The sequence below is a fragment of the Pongo abelii genome, chromosome 12 (assembly GCF_028885655.2).
Source record: "Pongo abelii isolate AG06213 chromosome 12, NHGRI_mPonAbe1-v2.0_pri, whole genome shotgun sequence".
In the NCBI taxonomy this organism is placed as follows: Eukaryota; Metazoa; Chordata; class Mammalia; order Primates; family Hominidae; genus Pongo; species Pongo abelii.
The window spans coordinates 105,428,191-105,449,883 of record NC_071997.2 but is presented as its reverse complement, the minus strand read 5'-3'; the positions used below and the strand labels follow the sequence as shown (position 1 = coordinate 105,449,883).

Sequence of the window (21,693 nt, the reverse complement as noted above, 5' to 3'; positions counted from 1 at the left end):
TTATCCCACTTCAGCCTCTGGAGTAGCTGGGACTACAGGCACATGCCACCATACCCCACTAATTTTTAAATTCTTTGTAGAGATAGGGGTCTTGCTATGTTTCCTAGGCTGGTCTTGAACTCGTGGGCTCCAGTAATCCTCCCTTTTTGGCCTCCCAAAGTGCTGGGATTACAGGCGTGAGCCACCACGCCTGGCCTCCAAAGTCTGTCTAGCTCCAGCTCATCTTCAGGGCTGTTCATTCTGGAATACTGTAGTATTCTCCCTAGGGCTAGTCTGTCCAGGTCTATCTGAGTAGATGTAACCTTGTGAACTGCTTTGGCCCCTAAATCTCTCTAGCTTCCCTCAGCCTGCCAGTAATGAACACTACAAATCAGAGAGGACTGACCAGCTCTAGCCAGCACTCTTATTCTTGGGACCAACTGAACCAGCATCAGGGGAAGGACAGGACTTATCTGTCATCTCTTTCAACATTCATTTTTCTTGTTTCTGGCTCCTAGAATCAGAAAAAAGGGCGGATGTGCAATCTTCACCTGTTTATTCGGTAGAGGGTGCCATCTTCAGGTAGCCCTTCACGTTGTACAGAAAACAATGGAGACTTCTCCTCCTGGGGCAGGTAGGGAGCGGCCTCACTGGGGGAAGACAAAGGGAACAGTCTAAATTTGGAAGTGTTTCACCCATCTCAGGGTTCCCATTACAGAACCTCTGTCACCCTTTCATCTCCAGTGGTGTCACCTTTCCTAAACTTCAGAGATGTTGCTTCAACTTACAGCTCAGATAACAAGTGCCACTTCCAGGCTAAAGGAATCCATTCAGCAAACTCCCAGTATGAATGTTTCTGCTCTCGGCTGGAGAAACAGAAGAAGCATTAATGAAGGAGGAGAGGGATTCTAGAGCAGCACAGTCTAATACAACTTTCTGTGGGGATGGAAATGATCCATTATCTGTGCTGCCCAATATGCCAGATGCTAGCTCCAATTAGCTACTGAGCACTTAAAATGTGACTAGCACAGCTGAGAAACAGCCTTTCATTTTATTTCACTTTAATTAAAGAGTTCTAGAGCTCCTGCCTCTAGAGCAGTGCTTTTTAGTAATGAATGTCATCACGGTATTCCACCTGTGAGTGCTTCTCTGTCCCACGGCCCCACTTCAATACCGCCCTTGCGCTCCTCTACCACCCCTTTATTATCCCCAGCCCCCCGTCCCCAAGTCTCACAAGTCCTTGGTGAGATGGAGGCACTTCCAAACAGGAGCCATGATATGATTTGGTAAGCCATTGGGAGCCATTCCCCGGCAGTGTGGCTTCTGTTTCTGAGGATCAAATTGAAGAAAATATAAGGGAATGAATTCTACAGGTTGGACAAAGTCCCAGAGACAGCTCTTTCCCAGTTTTTATCTTCTTTGGCAATACTTCCCCCTCCAATCACTGCCCTATCAGCATCTTAAAAGATTTGTGTTTCAACCATTATAATGACTTCTTCACCTTCTGCTCTACTCCTCCATCGAAAATGCAAAATCTGTTACCTATTTTCTGTTCAGCTTCCTCAACATCTCCATGGCATTTGACTCACAGGATTCCCTTATGCCTCTTTGAAACTCCCGCCCTATGGAGTCTCCCTTACTCCTCTTCCCTCTCTTAATATTCCTTCACAGGTTCTCCCTTCTTGACAGGTCTCCTCGATGATGGTATTCCCCAGAGTTCCTGTCGTCTTCTCGGCAGGCAGGCAGACACACACCCACACCCACACCCACCCACCACCCCCCCCCCCCCCCGTCTCTCTCTCCCCCCTGGTAATCTCATCTCATGTCCCATGGTTTTTACTACTGTCTTTTTGTTTGTTTTTTTGTTGTTTTTGAGACAGGGTCTCACTCTGTTGCCTAGGCTGGAGTGCAGTGGTGCAATCTTGGCTCACTGCAGCCCCAGCTTCTGCTTCCTGGGCTCAAGCAATCCTCTCACCTCTGCCTCCTGAGTAGCTGGGACTACAGGCACACCCCACCACACCTGGCTAATTTTTTTGTATTTTTTTTGTAGAGACAAGGTTTTGCCATGGCCCAGACTGGTTTTGAACTCCTGGGCTCAAGCGATCCTTCCCCCTCGGCCTCCCAAAGTGCTGGGATTACAGGTGTGAGCCACCACACCTGGCCTTTTTTAAAATTTAGAGACAGGGTCTTGCTGTGTTGCCCATGCCAGACTTGAACTCCTGGGCTCAAGCGATCCTCTTGCCTCAGCCTCCTGAGTAGCTCGAAGTACAAATGCATACCACCAAACCCAGCTTGACTACCATCTTTATGTCTGATTATCAAGTTTACATCTCCGTAATGTAAACCTGACTCAGTCTTAACTTCTCTACAAGTTCTAGACAGTGTGTGGCAAGCCATATTAGAGCATGAGGCAAATGGAAAAAAACAGTAATCATTAAAAAAATCAGTAAAGATCCTGTCTTTATTTAAAATTTTGATATTTTGTTCATCATGGAACGAAATATCCATGATTTGTTGCATTGATTTTTTTAAATGTTGCATCAAAATAGCATTTATCTCAATTACTGAGGGTTTCTGTTCTCTCTTAAATGTTGCACATGAGGCAAGTAAGGCACTGGTCTCATATGCAACTGGTGACCAGACATCTCCAGCAGAATGACCCATGGCCCATGGGCACCTCAAACTCAACATGTCAGAAAGTGAATTCTGTCAGGTGTGGTGGCTAACATCTGTAATCCCAGCACTTTGGGAGGCCGAGGCAGGCAGATCACTTGAGGTCAAGAATTCAAGACCAGCCTGGCCAACATGGCGAAACCCCACCTCTACTAAAAATACAAAAGTTAGCTGAGCGTGGTGGCGCGTGCCTTTAATCCCAGCTACTTGGGAAGCCGAGGCAGAGAATCACTTGAACCCAGGAGGCGGAGGTTGCAGTGAGATGAGATCGCTCCACTGCACTCCAGCCTGGGTGACAGAGCAAGACTCTGTTTCAAAAAAAAAAGGAAAAAAGAAAGTGAATTCATCTTCTCCCCTCCCCACCTTTGCCCCTCCCACATCCCTCAACCTTTTCGTGTTCCCAGGTTCAGTGTATGATGCCACCATTTAAGCTGGAAACTGCTATTCAACTTCCTCCCTCCCTTCAATTCCCAAATACTGTTAATTCTCTTACATATTCCATTCTGTGAGAGAATACAGAAACAAAAGAATTACAAAAATAAAAAATAAAAAATTACCTTACATATCTCTTCTTTTTTTAAAGACAGAGTCTGGCTGGAGTGCAATGACACGATCTCAGCTCACTGCAATCTCTGCCTCCTGGGTTCAAGTGATTCTCCTGCCTCAGCCTCCCGAGTAGCTGGGACTACGGGTGCATGCCACCACACCCAGCTAATTATTTTTGTATTTCTAGTAGACACAGGGTTTCACTATGTTGGCCAAGCTGGTCTCAAACTCCTGGCCTCAAGTGATCCACCTGCCTTGGCTTCCCAAAGTGCTGGGATTACAGGTGTGAGCTACCGCACCTGGCCTCTTACATATCTCTTGAATCTGCCCCCTCTCTGCTCTTCTCTTCCTTCACTGCTTGATTTAGGACCTTACTATCTCTTACCTGGATAACTGAAACTGTCTTTTTTTTTTTTTTTTTTTGAGACAGAGTTTCACACTGTCACCCCGGCTGGAATGCAATGGTGCAATCTCAGCTCACTGCAACCTCTGCCTACTGGGTTCAAGCTATTCTCCTGCCTCAGCCTCCTGAGTAGCTGGGATTACAGGCGTGCGCCACCACACCCAGCTAATTTTTTTTTATTTTTAGTAGAGACAGGGTTTCACTATGTTGGCCAGGCTGGTCTCGAACTCTTGACCTTGTGATCCACCCGCCCTGGCCTCCCAAAGTGCTGGGATTACAGGTGTGAGCCACCGCGCCTGGCAAAACTGTCTTCTGTCAACTATAGTTTGACCTATTTTCCCAACTGATGTTATTTTTCTACTTAAAAATGTTAGTTGTACAGAGTTTCTGTACAACTGAATTGTGTGGCTTTTTTTGTTTTGTTTTGTTTTGTTTTTGAGATGGAGTCTCACTCTCTCACCCAGGCTGGAGTGCAGTGGCATGATCTCAGCTCACTGCAACCTCTGCATGCCTGGTTTAAGTGATTCTACTGTCTCAGCCTCCCAAGTAGCTGGGACTACAGGTGCGTGCCACCATGCCTGGCTAATTTTTGTATTTTTAGTAGAGACGGGGTTTCACCATTATTGGTCAGGCTGGTCTCAAACTCCTGACCTCGGGTGATCCACCTGCCTTGGCCTCCCAAAGTGCTGGGATTACAGGCATAAGCCACTACGCCTGGCCTGAATTGTGTATTTTTAAATGGTTAAAATGGCAAATTTTATGTTATATACATTTTACCACCAAAAAAAACCATAAACAAAAACAATCTTTGTTGGTTCCTATCGGTCTATGTCCTTTCATGTTCTCCAGTTTAATCTTGCCTACAACTTTACTCCAGGCTCTATGCTCCAGCCATAATCAATTTATGGAAAAACCATCCTCTCTGGCAAACTTCTACCTATCCTTCAAGAAGCAATTCAACTATCATTCCTCTGTGAAGCCTAAGCAGTTAATTACCCTTCCTCTATATGCCTAAATCATTTTGTTCACTCTTGGGGTAGTGCTGATTGCACTGTGAACTTGCGAGGCAGGACACACTGTCTTATTTACGTTTGTTGAGTTTCCTAACAGAGAATAGATACTCAATATATGAATGAATAATCTTGTTTACTATACCCCTTCTTCTGCGCTCTCCCTAATATGCCAACTGTTTTTGAAATGGACCCTTTTTTCTTTAACCTGTTTTGTCTATTATAGTTACCAGGTCAAAGCTGTCTTTCCTTTCTCAGTACCTTGCTGGTCCCCTAAAATCCTACTATGTCCCCATTCACTTTCTTGTCCATTGAGGTTACCCCTGAAGTAGATCCTCGCGGGGTGCTTCGGGGCACTGCAGGCTCAGGTTCAGATGAGCTCTCACTTGGGCCCTCACTTTCTTCCACATCTTCAGCCTCAACCTGGAGAAAAAAGTCTTCATCCCGTGGAGCACCATCCACCTCTTCTCCACCTGGACAGGCTGCTGGCTGCCGGATCTTCTTCGGTTTGGTGGGGCTGCTCACTTTGGGGCCCTCAGGACAGGACACAGGAGCAGGCAGGGCTGTTGAGAGCTCTTCAGCCAGTTCCTGAAGATACAGAAGTGCCCTGTGGGAACAGACAGAGCCATTCTCACATATAACCGAGAACTCACATTTCCAGACATGGTTGATTTTTATCTCAATGGAGCCTCCCAATAACCCCATGATTAACCAATTAACTCTATTAATTTCCCCTTCCCCCTTGGAAAATGAAAAACCAGAAATCTAAGTTATGTGACTTGGCCGAGATGACTGAGATAACAAATGTGGAATCTGAACCCAGGTCTTCTCACTCCAAGTTCAATACATTTTTCATCCTACCACAGTCAAAGAACACAGAGGGCAAGAGAAAGAATGGAACAGCATATATATATATATATAGACATATACTGGACAGTAAAACAATAAAGAGCTGGGTAAAGTTTGTGAAAAATGGCATAGGACATAAAGTACAGACAGTAATTCTTAGATAAACCAAGTTAGCAATACATACCATTAATAGTGCTGTGGTAAGAGCCTAAAGGACTGCTCAAGTCCCTAGAATCCAGACACCACCCCTGCTTACCTAATACCTCATCAGTCTTCTCTCTCCAACATCTGCCCCACCCTGATCCCTTCACCCAACGCCCCTCCACCAAGCTATGCCCCAAAATCCTTACACTTGGGCAGCCCTTCGGCGGGGTCGTTCCCCAGAAGGGGTCTCAAAGTCCTCAGGGGGCCTCTTTGGAGATTGAGATTCTGGCCGATCTAGGTCTTTTGACAACTTCAGCAGTAGCAGCTCTGCCTTGGACTTTCGACCTCGTTTCTTAGGCATGGGGGTGGACAGAGGGTTGGATTGATCTAAGAGACCAGGAACCAGAGGGGCTGATGGAGGATTAGGCTGTTGGGGCCTTTTGGGGCCTTTTCGTGTCCTACCACCTCTCTTCCGGCCAGGCTTTGAGGCCCTAGGCTTTGAGACCTTTGACATCTCTGAAGAAAGATCTGTAGAGAAGAATATGGGTCTGTGAGATGGGACCAGAACTCAAACCTCTACGGAAAAGTTTACACTGTACCCAGGTTTGTAAGATCCTATGAGCTCAACCTGCTCTCTTTCATCTTAAGCTCGGCATGGGGAATAAAAAGATAAAGAGGACAAGGTACATACCTTGCTGTTCCAGTCTGGAGAGACTTTCCTGCTCTGGAGGGAGCCTCCTCTGATCGGGAGAATCCTCAAATCCAGGCAAAGGGGTAGGTAATGACATCTCTATGGAAGCCTCTGCACTGGTCATTTCTGAAGAGGTCTTGACATCAAGCTGATTTAGCACCTCTTGTCCAGGAGAGTCTACCACAGTCATGTTCCCCACGGGGCCGGCCTCCCCCAGGGCAACATAGCCGACCCCGCAGGTATCCATCAGCACCCCCCAAAATGGCTGCCCCTGCATACAGAGACATACAAATGAGTAGAAAACAAAAACTATTTGTACTAGCTCAGATTTTTGTTTCCCCATCTTTTCTCCCTCATTCTCACACTCATAACCAAGTTCCCTGATTATTCACTTATTCAACAGTATTTACTAAGCACCTTCTATATGTCAGGCACTGTTCTGGAAACTGGTAATATGAGCCAGGTACGGTGGCTCACACCTGTAATCCCAGCACTTAGGGAGGCTGAGGCAGGAAGGCAGCTTGAGCTTAGGAGTTTGAGGCTAGCCTGGGCAATGCAGCAAGACTCCTTCTCTAGCAAAAAAAAAAAAAAAAAAATTAAAAACAAAAAAGGAAACTGGTGATATAACAATAAACAAGACAGACAAGGTCCCTGCCCTCATGGAACTTACATTTTGGTGAAGCAGACAATAAACAAGTAAACAAATAAAGCTTCCACTTTTTTTTTTTTTAAGATAGAGTTTCACTCTCGTTGCCCAGGCTGGAGTGTAATGGCACGATCTCAGCTCACTACAACCTCCACCTCCCAGGTTCAAGCGATTCTCCTGCCTCAGCCTCCTGAGTAGCTGGGATTAAGGTGCACACCACCACGCCCAGCTAATTTTTGTATTTTTAATAGAGATGAGGTTTCACCATGTAGGCCAGGCTGGTCTCAAACTCCTGACCTCAGGTGATCCACCCGCCTCAACCTCCCAAATTGCTGGGATTACAGGTATGAGTCACTGCGCCTGGCCATAAAGCTTCCATTTATTAAATGCTAACCATGTGCCAAGCACTATACTAAGTGCTATACATACGTTATCTAATTTAAAGCTCATATATTTTCTTGTAAGGATGAAGCAGTGAATGCACAATTATTTAACCTCTGTCTCTGAAACCCAATGAAATAAAACACACACACACAGACATACACTCCAAAAAAGGAAAGAGAGAAAAATTTGTCTATCATGAATCTAGGAAAGGGACACAACTTCCTTAAAATATACTACAAAAAAGAGCTGCCAGATACTACAAAATTTAGACCAAAGTGAAGAGGCATACTTAATGTTAACATCTCTTTTTGTAAAGATTAGTCAAGGAATAAGTTTATTTAAGAATAAGTAAAAGGCCAGGCAGGATGGCTCATGCCTGTAATTCCAACACTTTGAGAGGCCAAGGAAGAAGGACTGCTTGAGGCCCGGAGTTCAAGACCAGTCTGGGAAACATAGGGAGACCTCATCTCTACAAAAAATTTTAAAAGCTGGGCATGGTGGTGTGCACCTGTAGTCCCAGCTACTTGGAAGGCTGAGACGAGGATTGCTTGAGCCTAGGAGTTCGAGGTTACAGTGAGCTATGATGGTATTACCATACTCCAGCCTGGGTATGGTATTTTAAATAAAAACATTTAAAAATAATTTTCTGGCCAGGCACAATAGCTCATGCCTGTAATTCCAGCACTTTGGGAGGACAAGGCAGAAGGATGGCTTGAGTCCAGGAATTCAAGACCATCCTGGGCAACAGAGTGAGACTCCTTTGCTACAAAAAAACATGGTGGTGCACACCTGTAGTCCCAGCTACTTGGGAGGCTGAAGTGGGAGAATCACTTGAGCCCAGGAGGTCGAGGCTGCAGTGAGCTGTAATCACACCACTGCACTCAAGCCTGGGCAACAAAGCAACACCCTGTCTCAAGTAAATAAATAAATGAATTCATTTTTTAAAAAGAATGAGTTGGCCAGGCACGGTGGCTCACACCTGTAATCCCAGCACTTTGAGAGGCTGAGGCAGGCGTATCACCTGAGGTCAGGAGTTCAAGACCAGCCTGGCCAACATGGTGAAACCCCATCTCCACTAAAAATACAAAAATTAGCAGGGCATGGTGGCAGGCGCCTGTAATCCCAGCTACGCAGGAGGCTGAGGCAAGAGAATCAATTGAACCCGTGAGGCGGAGGTTGCAGTGAGCCGAGATCATGCCACCATACTCCAGCCTGGTTGACAAGAGTGAGACTCTGTCTTTAAAAAAAAGAATGAGTCAAAGAGTTCTCCGGTGCCCTGCTATCAATATTTCACCTGGATGGGGGTGGTGGGTAGGCTATGGGATAATTAAGGAACATCATATTACGTTAAGAAAGCTTTTCTTTTTTTTTTTTTTTTTTTTTTGAGACAGAGTTTCGCTCTTGTTGCCCAGGCTGGAGTGCAGTGGCGTGACCTCAGCTCACTGCAACCTCCGCTTCCCAGGTTCAAGCGATTCTCCTGCCTCGGCCTTCCGAGTAGCTGGGACAACAGGTGCCCGCCACCACACCTGGCTAATTTTTTGTATTTTTAGTAGAGATGGGGTTCACCATGTTGGCCAGGCTGGTCTTGAACTCCTGACCTCAGGTGATCTGCCCACCTCGGCCTCCCAAAGTGCTAGGATTACAGACTTGAGCCACCATGCCCGGCCACTTTTTTTTTTTTTGAGACAGGCTCTTGTTCTATCACCCAGGCTGGAGTGGTGCAGTGGTGTGATCACAGCTCACTGCAGCCTTGTCCTCCAGGGCTCAAGCAATCCTTCTGCCTCAGCCTCCCAAGTAGCTAGGACTATAGGCATGTATCACCATGCCTGGTTAATTTTTAAATTTTTTGTAGAGATGAGGTCTCACTACGTTGCCCAGGATGGTCTTGAATTCCTGGGCTCAAGCAATCTTTCCACCTCAGTCTCCCAAAATGTTGGGATTATAGGTGTTAGCCACCGTGCCCATCCTGATACCTTTTTTTGAGACACAGTCTTGTTCTATAACCCGGACTGGAGTGCAATGGTGCAATCACAGCTCACTGCAGCCTGGACCTCCCAGGCTCAAGTGATCCTCCCACTTCAGCCGCCTGAGTAGTTGGGACTACAGGCATGCACCACCATGCCTGACTAATTTTTGTATTTTTTTGTAGAGACTAAGTTTCACCATGTTGCCCAGGCTGGAGTGCAGTGGCGTGATTACATACTCAAACTCCTGGACTCAAGCAATTCTCTCAACTTCGTCTCCCAAAATGCTGGGATTACAGGCATAAACCACTATGCCTTGCCTTTTTTAATTTTTAAAAATTAAAAAAAAAATTTTTTTTTCTGAGTCAGGATCTCGCTCTGTCACCCAGACTAGAATGTGGTGGTGTGATCACAGCTCATTGCAGCCACTAACTCCTGGGCTCAAACAATCCTCCCTCCCCAGCTTCCCAAGTAGCTAAGACTTCAAATGTGCACCAATACGCCCAGATAAGTTTTTAATTTTTTTGTGCAGATTGGGTCTTGCTATTTTGCCCAGGCTTGTCTTGAATTCCTAACCTCAAGAGATCCTCCCACCTTGGCCTCCCAAAGTGCTGGGATTACAGGCCTAAGCCACCATGTCTGGCCAAGAAACCTTTCCACATTGAAGAATTGACTAAATTGTCATGAGTCTTCATTTTCTTCAAACCCAAAAAAATTAGTTGTATAACCACGGGCCAAAGTAAACTAAGATAAATCACTGACCACCAAACCTGAAACCTAAACAACACAGAACTCTCCAAGGGTCCAGTTTTTGGCCAGAATAACCTGCCTGTCTGTGACAAAGGGGCAGACATAGTTCAAATCCCAGGATGGGACCCCCCCCCCCCATAGATCTATACATGCCTTAAGAATAAACAATTCATCAGCCTCAGTGGAAAACTGTGCTTATACAAATCCCATAAGAAATATGAAATAAAAGCTTCCAACTGTCTCACTTGAAGAAGCTACAGTCTAACCAGATTATAAACTATAGCAATGGCCAACCCTCTGAGGCAGGTGCTGAGGATACAAGGAAACACATGTGCTAAAGATATATTGTAACACTGCCAACGTAAATAAAGGTCAGTGAAAATCCATCTATATTATTGCTTTGATAAATAAGAAGCCCTGACAGAATTACCCCATTCAAAATTAGTCACAAGCCAAAAGGACCTATGCATATACCGAAAGAATAAAAAGGATAGAAAGATGAAGAGTACCCTTTTGAAGAAGTGATTCAGAAAACAGAAGCAAATTTCCAACAAAAAATTCCTGCACTTTCAAAAACATCAAATGGATTGTGAAATCCAAGAGCTAGGGTTTGAACATCCCCTCCAAAACCCATGGTGAAATTTAATTGCCATTTGTAACAGTATTAAGAGGTGGGACCTTTAAGAGATCATTAAGCCACAAGGGCTCCACCCTGACCAGTCAGATCAGTGTCATTATAAAAGGGTGAGTTTAGGACAGGACCCAGTGTCATGCCTGTAATCCCTGTACTTAGGGAGGCAGAGGTGGGAGGATCCCTTGAGCCCAGGAGTTTGAGACCAGCCTGGGCAACATGGCAAAACCTGTCTCTACAGAAAAAAATACCAAAACAGGGCCAGGTGCAGTGGCTCACGCCTGTAATCCCAGCACTTTAGGAGGCCGGGGCGGGCCAATCACGAGGTCAAGAGTTTGAGACCACCTGGCCAACATGGTGAAAGCCTGTCTCTACTAAGAATACAAACATTAGCTGGGTGTGGTGCCACGTGCCTTAATCCCAGCTACTTGGGAGGCTGACGCAGGAGAACTGCTTGAACTCGGGAGGCGGAGGTTGCAGTGAGCCAAGATAGTGCCATTGCACTCCAGCCTGGGCGACAGAGCAAGACTCCGTCTGAGGGGGAAAAAAAAAACAAACTAGCTGGGCATGGTAGGCAGCAGGGACCTGTAGTCCCAGCTACTCAGGAATTGGAGGTGGGAAGATCACTTGAGCCCGGGAGGTGGAGGCTGCAGTAAGCAGAAATCGCATTCCTGCACTCCAGCCTGGGTAATAAAGCGAGACTCTGTCTCAAAAAACAAACAAAAAAACCGAAAATATGTATCATAACAATAAACACATATCATTTAAACTCATCCACTAAAAGAAAGAACAGGACCAGGTACAGGCTCATGCCTGTATTCCCAGTATGTTGGGAGGCCGAAGCAAGCAGATTGCTTGAGGCCAGGAATTTGAGACCAGCCTGGCCAACATAGCGAAACCCCATCTCTACTAAAAATGCAAAAATTAGCTGGGCATGGTGGCACAAGCCTGTGATCCCAGCTACTCGGGAGACTGAGGCACGAGAATCACTTGAGTCTGGGAGGTGAAGCTGAGATCACACCACTGCATCCCAGCCTGGGCAGACAGAGCAAGATGCTATCTCAAAAGAAAAAATAATAAAGATTTGGTTTGATTTTAATTTTGTATTTATTTATTTATTTTTGAAATGGAGTCTTGCTCTTGTCACCCAGGCTGGAGTGCAGTGGCCTGATCTCAGCTCATGCAACCTCTGCCTCCCAGGTTCAAGTGATTCTCCTGCCTTAGCCTCCCCAGTAGCTAGGATTACAGGCGGCCGCCACCACATCCAGCTAATTTTTGTATTTTTAGTAGAGCTGGGGTTTCACCATGTTGGCCAGGCTGGTCTTGAACTCCTGACCTCAAGTGATCTGCCTGCCTTGGCCTCCCAAAGTGCTGGGATTACAGGTGTGAGCCACTGTGCCCAGCCTGATTTGATTTTTTTTTTTTTTTTTGAGACAGAGTCTTGCTCTGTTGCCCTGGCTGCAGTGCAGTGGCGCGATTTCGGCTCACTGCAAGCTCCGCCTCCTGGGTTCATGCCATTCTCCTGCCTCAGCCTCCCGAGTAGCTGGGACTACAGGCGCCTGCCATCATGCCCGGCTAATTTTTTGTATTTTCAGTAGAGACGGGGTTTCACCGTGTTAGCCAGGATGGTCTCGATCTCCTGACCTCGTGATCCGCCCGCCTCGGCCTCCCAAAGTGCTGGGATTACAGGCATAAGCCACTGCGCCCGGCCCTGATTTGATTTTAAAAGACAAATAACTATATGCTTTTCAAGAGATGCCTAAAACAAAATAACTCAAAAAGCTGAAAATACAAAGATCAACTAAAATGTACACGGCAAAATCTAAGCAAAAACAAAGGAGGAGTTTTGATGACAATAGTAAAGTCGAATTTAGGGGGAAAATATTAAATAGGAATAAAGGGAGTACTATTTTTTTTTGAGACAGAGCCTCTCTCTGTTGCCCAGGCTGGAATGCAGTGGCACGATCTCGACTCACTGCAACCTCTGCCTCCTGGGTTCAAGCAACTCTCCTGCCTCAGCCTCCGGAGTAGCTGGGATTACAGGCATGTGCCACCATGCCCGGCTAACTTTTGTATTTTTTAGTAGAGACAGGGGTCTGGCTGTGTTGGCCAGACTGGTCTTGAACTCCTGACCTCAAATGATCCCCCTGCCTCAGTTTCCCAAAGTGCTGGGATTACAGGCATGAGCCACTGTTCCCAGCCCAAAAGGGAGTAGTTTATAATGAATAAAACTTCAAATCATATAAAAGATATAAATGTCATGAACATTTCAACATCAAATAACAGCATCAAAAAATATAAAACAAAATGTTCATGACATAGAGCAATAACTTCTTTTAATCAATGACAAAGTAGATAACAACAAAGAAAACATAAATAAAATAAACATTCCCCCCATATTGGTTCAGTTGCATAGAACAGAATCCTCTCCAATCAGTTCAAGCAGAAAGGAATTCACTACACGGTATTAAACAGTTCATATCAGTGGTTCACAAAGTGTGGCCCCAGAAACAGCAGCATCAGTATCACCTGCAAATTTGTTAAAATGCAAATTCCTAGTTCTACCCCAGACCTACCGAATCAGCAATTCTCGATGGGGCCAGCACCTTGTGTTTTAACAAGCCCTTCAGGGGATTCTGACGCACACTCAAGCTGAAAAACACTTGCATAAATAAATGATCACGAGGAGGGTTGAGGGAAAAACAGTTGGTAGGAACAAGTGCTTATCAAACTGGGAAGGTGCTCTTATTTACAGCTGCTGGCTCAAGAATCATATGCTGGGCTGGGTGCAGTGGCTCATGCCTGTAATCTCAACACTTTGGGAGGCCAAGGTGGGAGGATCACTTGAGGCCAGGAGTTCAAGATCAGCCTGGGCAACACAGCAAGACTTTGTTTCTACAAAAAATTTTTTTTGAAAATTAGCTGAGGCTGGGTGCAGTGGCTCACGCCTGTAATCCCAGCACTCTGGGAGGCTGAGGCGGGTGTATCACCTAAGGTCAGGAGTTCCCGACCAGCCTGGCCAAAAGTGGTGAAACCCCATCTCTACTAAAAATTATAAAAATTAGCCAGGCATGGTGGAATATGCCTGTAATCCCAGCTACTCGGGAGGCTGAGGCAGGAGAATCGCTTGAACACAGGAGGCAGAGTCTGCAGTGAGCCAAGACTGCACCACTGCACTCTAGTCTGGGGCGACACAGCAAGACTCCATCTCAAAAAAAAAAAAATTAGCTGAGTGTAGTGGCATGCAACTGCAGTCTTAGCTACTCGGGAGGCTGAGGTGGGAGGATCACTTATGCCCAGGAGTTGAAGACTGCAGTGAGCTATGATTGTGGCACTGCACTCCATCCTGACAGAGCAAGACCCTGTATCTAAAAATAAAAAATAGCAGGCCGGGCATGGTGGCTCATGCCTGTAATCCTAGCACTTCGGGAGGCCGAAGCGGGTGGATCACCTAAGGTCAGGAGTTTGAGACCAGCTTGGCTAACATGGTGAAACCTCGTCTCTACTAAAAATACAAAAATTAGGTGGGCATGGTGCCACGTGCACTTGTAGTCCCAGCTACTCAGGAGGCTGGGGCAGGAGAATCGCTGGAACCTGAGAGGCGGAGGCTGCAGTGAGCTGAGATCGCGCCACTGCACTCCAGCCTGGGCGACAGAGTGAGACTCCATGTCAAAAATATAAAATAAAATAACAAAACATATGCTATGATGGGAAACCACCTGCTGAATCAACAAGCCCCTACCACAGCCAATGGCTCCATAAACAAGTTGTGTCTGCAGTAATCAGAAAGTGACCTAACTAAATGGGAAAGCCGCTTCTCTAGCTCCTGATCCAGAACCTCATCACTGCCAAAATCTGCACCAGCAAATACATGCCTCCTGGTCTGCCTTTCTCCTCTCTAAAATCAGATTCAAATTTAAGTTCTCCAGGAGCATATTTGATTTGTAAAACCTAAATCATATTCAGAATCTTGGATGCAAAAAATTCCAGAAAATGAAATTTCTCACTTTCCAGGCTCTCAAGTGGAGGCTGCTCATTCACTCACATCCCACCTACCTCAGGGTTCAAAGTGGGATCAGTCTCTTCAATTCCTCTGCAATGCCACTTGCAGACCAACAGTCCCACACACCCCTCATCTTGTAAAAATCTTGTTCCTCTGATGCTTAGAACATTCAGCTAAACCGCAGCTACTCACTTTGCTGTCATTCTCTGAACCTTGTCATCACCCAAACCTCTTAACCTCCAAAATCACTAAGACATCTAACTATCTGATCTCCCATCATTACAGCTAGACTGCTTACCCACTATCACTTTTATTCTCCAGCTATATCAAGCCACTATCCCTTGATCTCTCCAATTTCTCTGTATGTCAGCCACATCCTATCTAGTTTAGATTCCTTCATTTCAATCAGATTCTTGTTGATATTCTTTTCATCTTCTTGTTCCACATGCTTAGCAAAACTCAAGCCCTGGTAAGTTCAGCCATCCAACTCTTCTATGTGTGAATCTAAGTTGCTGAGCACCGGCAATCCCACTCTCTCTGGTCAGCCCCTACATGCTCTCCCCCTACACATTCTCTGATCCCGATTCTCTGCAGATGATTTTGCTTTTGATTTCGGAAACAAAACCAAAGCCGTTAGGTGGGAGATACTTCAACTTCTTGCCAAGTAAGCTAACACTCCCTGCCTCTGACACCTTCATTCACTCTCTAACACCAAACCTTTCACTTGTGTTCTAGCCCCATTCCCCCATCTCCTAATGGAACTGGAACTACTGTTTATCCATTTCTTTTCCATTGGCTCCTTCCAAACAGTATTTAAATACGTTTATAATTCTCATCTTCACACATAACTATCCTTCATCCCATATTCCTCCTCCCACTAATATTCTCCTCCTCCTACAGTCAAACTTTTAGACATAAATAAAAGTATATAGATATAAAAAAAGTTTAAGATATAAATAAAAGCTCCTTGATTATTTTAATTTCCCTGCATCATCCTAACAAGCATGTTATCCCCCAACTCATCAGTGAAGTTAAAATCATCAATAATCACTGTATTATTAATCCAATGGACATTTCTCAGCCTCATTCAAGTTGACCTCTCAGCTGCTCCAACACTACTTTCTTGAAACATTCACTTTTCTTGAAACATTCACTTTTCTTGAGAAGCAATTCATGAGCAGTAAAATTCCAGAGTTTTACAAAATTTCCTCAATTTTTTACAGTTGTCTCATTCACACCTATTTGGCAGCTTTTTTGTTTGCAAACTCACCTCTTTTGTCTTTCTAAAGCATTCAATTTAGTTTTAGTTTGCTTCCTTTACTTTTTTAGAATTGTTTTTAGAAAACTTTTACTTGATATAAAATACTATAAAGATAGCAGCAAAAGGCTGGGCGCTGTGGCTCATGCCTGTAATCCCAGCACTTTGGGAGACTGAGGTGGGCGGATCATGAGGTCAGCAGATCGAGACCATCCTGGCCAACATGGTGAAACCCCATTTCTACTAAAAATACAAAAATTAGCTGTGTGTGGCGGCACACCCCTGTAATCCCAGCTACACAGGAGGCTGAGGCAGGAGAATTGCTTGCAGGAGGTCGCAGTGAGCCAAGATTGCACCACTGCACTCCAGCCTGGTGACAGAGCTAGACTCTGTCTCAAAAAAAAAAAAAAAAGCAGCAACCAACCATCTATGGTTCAACTTAGTTTTTTGTTTTTTTGAGACAGAGTCACGCTCTGTCTCCCAGACTGGAGCGCAGTGGCATGCTCTCTGCTCACGGCTGCCTCCGCCTCTGGGGTTCAAGTGATTCTTCTGCCTCAGCCTCCTGAGTAGCTGGGATTACAGGCATGTGCCACCATGCCCAGCTAAGTTTTATACTTTTAGTAGAGATGGGGTTTCACCATGTTGGCCAGGCTGGTCTCAAACTCCCAACCTCAGGTGATCCACCCCCCTCGGCCTCCCAATCAACTTAGTTTTAATAGAAACAATAACTCTTTCATATTAAAATTTCTTTCCCCTGTCACCCAGGCTGGCGTGCAGTGCTGCAATCATGGCTCACTGCCACCTTGACCTCCTGGGCCCAAGTGCTCCTCCCATCTCAGCCTCTCAGGTCACTGGGACCACATGCACACACCACCAGGCCTAGCTAATTTTTATTTTTTTTGTAGAGACAGGGTCTCAACTATCTTACTCAGATTGGTCTCAAATTCCTGGGCTCAAGTGATCCTCTCGCTTCAACTTCCAAAGTGCTAGGATTACAGGTTTGAGTCACCACGTCCAGCCTATGACATATGTATAAAGACAAAGCGAAACATTAAAAAAAAAAAAAAAAAGGTGGGAGCCTGGACAACATAACAAAACCCTGTCTCTACAAAAAAAAAAAAAAAAAAAAAAAGTTTAACTAGCTGGGTGTGGTGGCAAATACCTGTAGCTCTAGCTATTCGAGAGGCTGAGGCAGGAGGATCGCTTGAGCCCAGGAGTTCAAGGTTACAGTGAGCTGTGATCATGCCACTCGACTCCAGCCTGGGTGACAGAGCAAGATCTTGTCTCAAAAAAAGTGGGAACCAATACAGTGACTCTTGGCAAGCATTCAACTCAACTACTGGAAGCAGACTGACCAGGTCTACAGGAGAAAAACCTTCAAGCTTCAAGCATTTAGAGAGGAAATAGAATATGTCAGTTAACATAAGGAGCTAACTGGAAATCAGTTAAGAGAGCTTCTATACACGTCTTAAGGATTTTCTAGGCCAAGTGCTGTGACTCATGCCTGTAATCCCAGCACTTTGGGAGGCCAAGGCAGATGGATCACTTGAGGTCAGGAGACTAGCCTGGCCAACATGGTGAAACCCCATCTCTACTAAAAATATAAAAATTTGCCTGGCGTGGTGGCAGGCGCCTGTAATCCCATCTACTCGGGAGGCTGAGACAGGAGAATCACTTGAACCCAGGAGGCAGAGGGAGAGGCTGCAGTGAGCCGATATCACACCACTGCACTCCAGCCTGAGTGACAGAGGAAGATTCCGGTTTTTTTTTTTTTAAGGATTTTCTACATCAGTATACATATATTTATCTCATTCTTCCTAATTGCTGCATGGCATTCCATAGAATTAGTTATTTAGACAATCTTCATTTAATGAACAATTCAGTTAAAATACTATTGCAAAAAATACTGCAATAAATATTCTAGTACAAATCTCTTCATTAATTCATCAATAAATTATTTTTCTCGAATAATCATCTGAACATGGAATTACCGTACTACACTGAAGAATATGCATATTTCAAAATCTGATACTACCAAACGGCTCACCAAAATTAAAACTATTTATGTATATTAGTACCCATTTTATCATACCCTTACTGATCTTTTTAATTTTTGCCAATCTGATAGGTGAAAGAATTATTCCCCACTCTATTTATTTACATTGATAATAATTGGTGTTAGCAACTTCTTTCTATATATTGGACATCCATATGTCTTTTATGAATTGCCTTTACATATAATTTGCCTGGCCAGGCACGGTGGCTCATGCCTGTAATCCCAGCACTTTGGGAGGCCGAGATGGGCGGATGACGAGGTCATGAGTTCGAGACCAGCCTGACCAACATGGTAAAACCCCGTCTCTACTAAAAATACAAAAGTAGTCGGGCGTGGTGGCACGCGCCTGTAATCCCAGCTACTCAGGAGGCTGAGGCAGGAGAATCGCTTGAACCCGGGAGGCGGAGGTTGCAGTGAGCCGAGATCACGCCACTGCACTCCAGCCTGTTCAACAAGAACAAAACTCCGTCTCAAAAAAAAAAAAAGAAAAAATACACTTCTCATGGAAGGCAGCAGCAGGATGTGACGGTACAAATTTTGGATACACAGTAAAGGAAGAGATGATCAGTAAATTCATACTAGAGTTTCTAAAATCTTCCATTGCACCCCAATCTGTCTGGTTCCCATGCTGCTCCAGGATGCCAGCCTGACCTCCCCAGCCAAGAAAAAAATAATGACACAACAATGCACCTTAAGTATGAAATTACTTTGAATACACTGCTTGGCTTAACATATTGTTTCCTAAAGTGTTTCTAGGGTACAACTGGCGGTATGCAAGATGATTTTAACGGTACGAAAACGAACATTTTAATGACTAGTGCTTTTATTTCAACTTACATAAACAATTATAAGTAGCCCATGAAACCCACGGTTTCATTTATATTGCTTAGGTCGAGAATAATGCATTTAAACTTTTTAAGTAAGTCAACTTAAAGAGAACTATTCAGAAAACAATAGTACAATTGATAAGAAATTGCAAAAATAGTGATGGCACGGGATTGACTTAAAATTGTATATGCCTCTGGAACAAAGAGGTTTGTCCATACCCTATACAACCCTCCAACAAAGTGAGTTGCCTCCGACGGAGTTGAAGTCGCCACCTCTGACTTCCCCAACAGACAGCCAACTTGCCACGGGACAAAAGGACTAGATAGGGAAACACAACTGGCCCTTGGTTACGCCAATGGCGTTGCAGCGCGCGGGGCACAACCCTCGGGGTTAAAGAGCCTCCTCGAGGAAGAGGCTGGGACACAGCTGAAAGAGACTGACCCACAACCACTCTAGGGGTCATCACCTGCCCTTCTTCAGTCCTGGACGTGAAGGCAGATTTCTCCCCTAGCCTGTGCGGGAGAGGAGCCCTGGTTTTTCTAACAAGGACTACTGTAGGTTCGCCGAGTTCGAGGGACGCTATGTACGCAGCGCCTAGGCCCGGACACAGGCTTCCGCGTTACCGACACCGCGTGGGGGAGGAGGGCAAGACCCGAGGCTTGCAGAGATGGGGGGTGCACGGTGGCCACAGAAGGGAAGGTGCGGAGCATGATGGTGCTCTGTAGGAGCGCAGACGCTGAAAGGCGCGCTGCTGTGGCTGGGAGAAGAGCGGAGCCAGGAGTTTGTTCCCAATATCTTAGTGCTATGGCAAAAGAAGGGGGAGGAGTAATTGTGGGGCCCCCCACACACCCGCTGCGGCGATACACTCACCCTCGCCAAAGTCCTTCCGGAAGTCTAAGTTCGAAGATGGCGCCGCCTGTCTGGTCGCGGTCTTATGACGAAATCTTGTTAGCTGCTCTTCACTGACGCCCCCACCCCAGTGCACAAGGTAAACACGTGTGCTTGGTCTGGAGTCGGTGCCGGGCTAGTTTTCTCTTAGACTCTGTATTCCATAATGCAGCGCGGCCAGACTCACCGAGCCCTCCAAAGCCGGCCGAGTTCCAGGGCGTCTTCAGCGGCGCCAGGGACGCTGCAGGGCCTCATGGGAGTTGCAGTGTCAAAAAGGGAAGATCGACGCCTGCGCGGCCAACAGGATCCCACGCGGCCTCGACGGGAGCCGGGAGTAGGCGGACTCCCAGGCTGGGCTCGCGCTCTGGATCGCTGAATCCGGCCTTTCCGGCCAGACTGCCGCGCCTGTGGCCGGAAGAGCCAGCTAGACCTGAGTGTCTGTACCTGCAACCCTGGCGGCATCCGAGCCGAAGACGGAGTCTGGGAGACAAAGAAGTCCTCGCCGCGGGCCGCTGGAGGATTCTGCCAGTAGCGAAGTCAGGGATGGGCCCGAGAGAGCTTGGAAAGAGGGCAAGGAAAGGAAGGAGTAGGAGTAGAAAAGCATAGCTTTGGCTGGGTATGGTAGCTCCTGTCTGTAATCCCAGCACTTTGGGAGGCCAAGGCGGGGGAGGATCACTTGAGCCCAGGAATTCGATACCAGCCTGGGCAACATAGTGAGACCCCGTTTTTATTTTTATTTTTATTTTTTCCTGAGACGGAGTCTTGCTGTGTCCCCAGGCTGGAGTGCAGTGGCGCGATCTCGGCTCACTGCAAACTCCGCCTCCCGGGTTCAAGCAATTGTCCTTCCTCAGCCTCCCGAGTAGCTGAGATTACAGGCGCCCGCCACCAAGCCCGGATAATTTTTGTCTTTTTTAGTAGAGAAGGGGTTTCACTATGTTGGCCAGGCTGGTCTCGAACTCCTGACCTCGTGATACGCCTGCCTCAGCCTCCCAAAGTGCTGGGATTACAGGCGTGAGCCACCGCGCCCGGCGAGACCCCGTCTCTATTAAAAAAAAAAAAAAAAAAAAAAAAAAAAAAGGCCGGGCGCGGTGGCTCACGCCTGTAATCCTAACACTTTGGAAGGCCGAGGCGGGCGGATCACTTGAGGTCAGGAGTTCGAGACCAGCCTGGCCAACTTGGTGCAACCCCGTCTCTACTAAAAATACAAAATTAGCCGGGCATGGTCGCGGGCCTGTAGTCAGGAGGCTGAAGAGGGAGAATCGCTTGAACCTGGGAGGTGGAGGTTGCAGTGAGCCCAGATCACGCCATTGCACCCTGGCCTGGGTGACAGGGCGAAACTTCATCTCAAAAAAGAAAAGAAAAAAGAACAGTGTGACCTGAGTAGGGCAGGCTGTACTATGAGAGTGAGCCCTGGCCTTGGTCCTTGACCTTGGTCAGAGAGTTTGCCCCATTCCCTCAAAGGGAGGTGAGATTTGGTGGAGAAGGAACGAGTGCAACAGGTTTCTGTCTTTTCCTGAGGCATATAAAGCCATATAAATGTCACAGGTCTCTTTTGCTGTTACCAAGATATGAAAAAGAAAAAAATAAATTTCACAAGTCTCCCCATATCTGGAGGAGGAAGAGTGCAGGATGTATAAATATGGAGAACAAAGGGGTGGAGTAAACAAACCTTTCTCTGCCCAGGTAATCTCACTCATTAAATTCCCTTGGTTGAACAAAATATATAAGAAAACTATCGGAGGAGATAGCTAAGACCTAAAAGAGGGAGGATAAGGACACCCAGTCCCAAGAGTCTTCCTCTCTCTTTGTCTTAGCTAGCAGTGCTTGTGTGATGGGTAGCTTTCAGTTTCAAGTATTTACTTCTGTAATGAACAAATCTGTCTTTTCATTCCTGCTGCTTCAGATTAGGCTACCTTTGACTTAAACTATTGCAAAATTTTTTTTTTTTTCTTTTTTGAGTCGGAGGCTTGCTTTGTCTCCCAGGCTGGAG

General features: G+C 46.0%; 1 protein-coding gene across 3 annotated transcripts in view; it reads right to left on the bottom strand.

Moving 5' to 3' along the window:
• Positions 1-21,268, bottom strand: part of GTF3C2 (general transcription factor IIIC subunit 2) — a 32,229-nt gene extending 10,961 nt beyond the window's left edge. The window contains exons 1-8 of one of the 3 annotated variants that reach the window (XM_054546656.2): positions 19,686-21,268; positions 13,247-13,322; positions 6,296-6,566; positions 5,811-6,132; positions 4,933-5,218; positions 1,214-1,308; positions 768-845; positions 531-629 (exon numbers count right to left, since the gene is read on the bottom strand). In XM_054546656.2, the coding sequence (XP_054402631.1) occupies positions 531-629; positions 768-845; positions 1,214-1,308; positions 4,933-5,218; positions 5,811-6,132; positions 6,296-6,542 (1,127 nt within the window). In that variant the 5' untranslated portion in view covers positions 6,543-6,566; positions 13,247-13,322; positions 19,686-21,268. 3 annotated transcript variants of the gene reach the window in all.
• Positions 21,269-21,693: the final 425 nt, after the last annotated feature.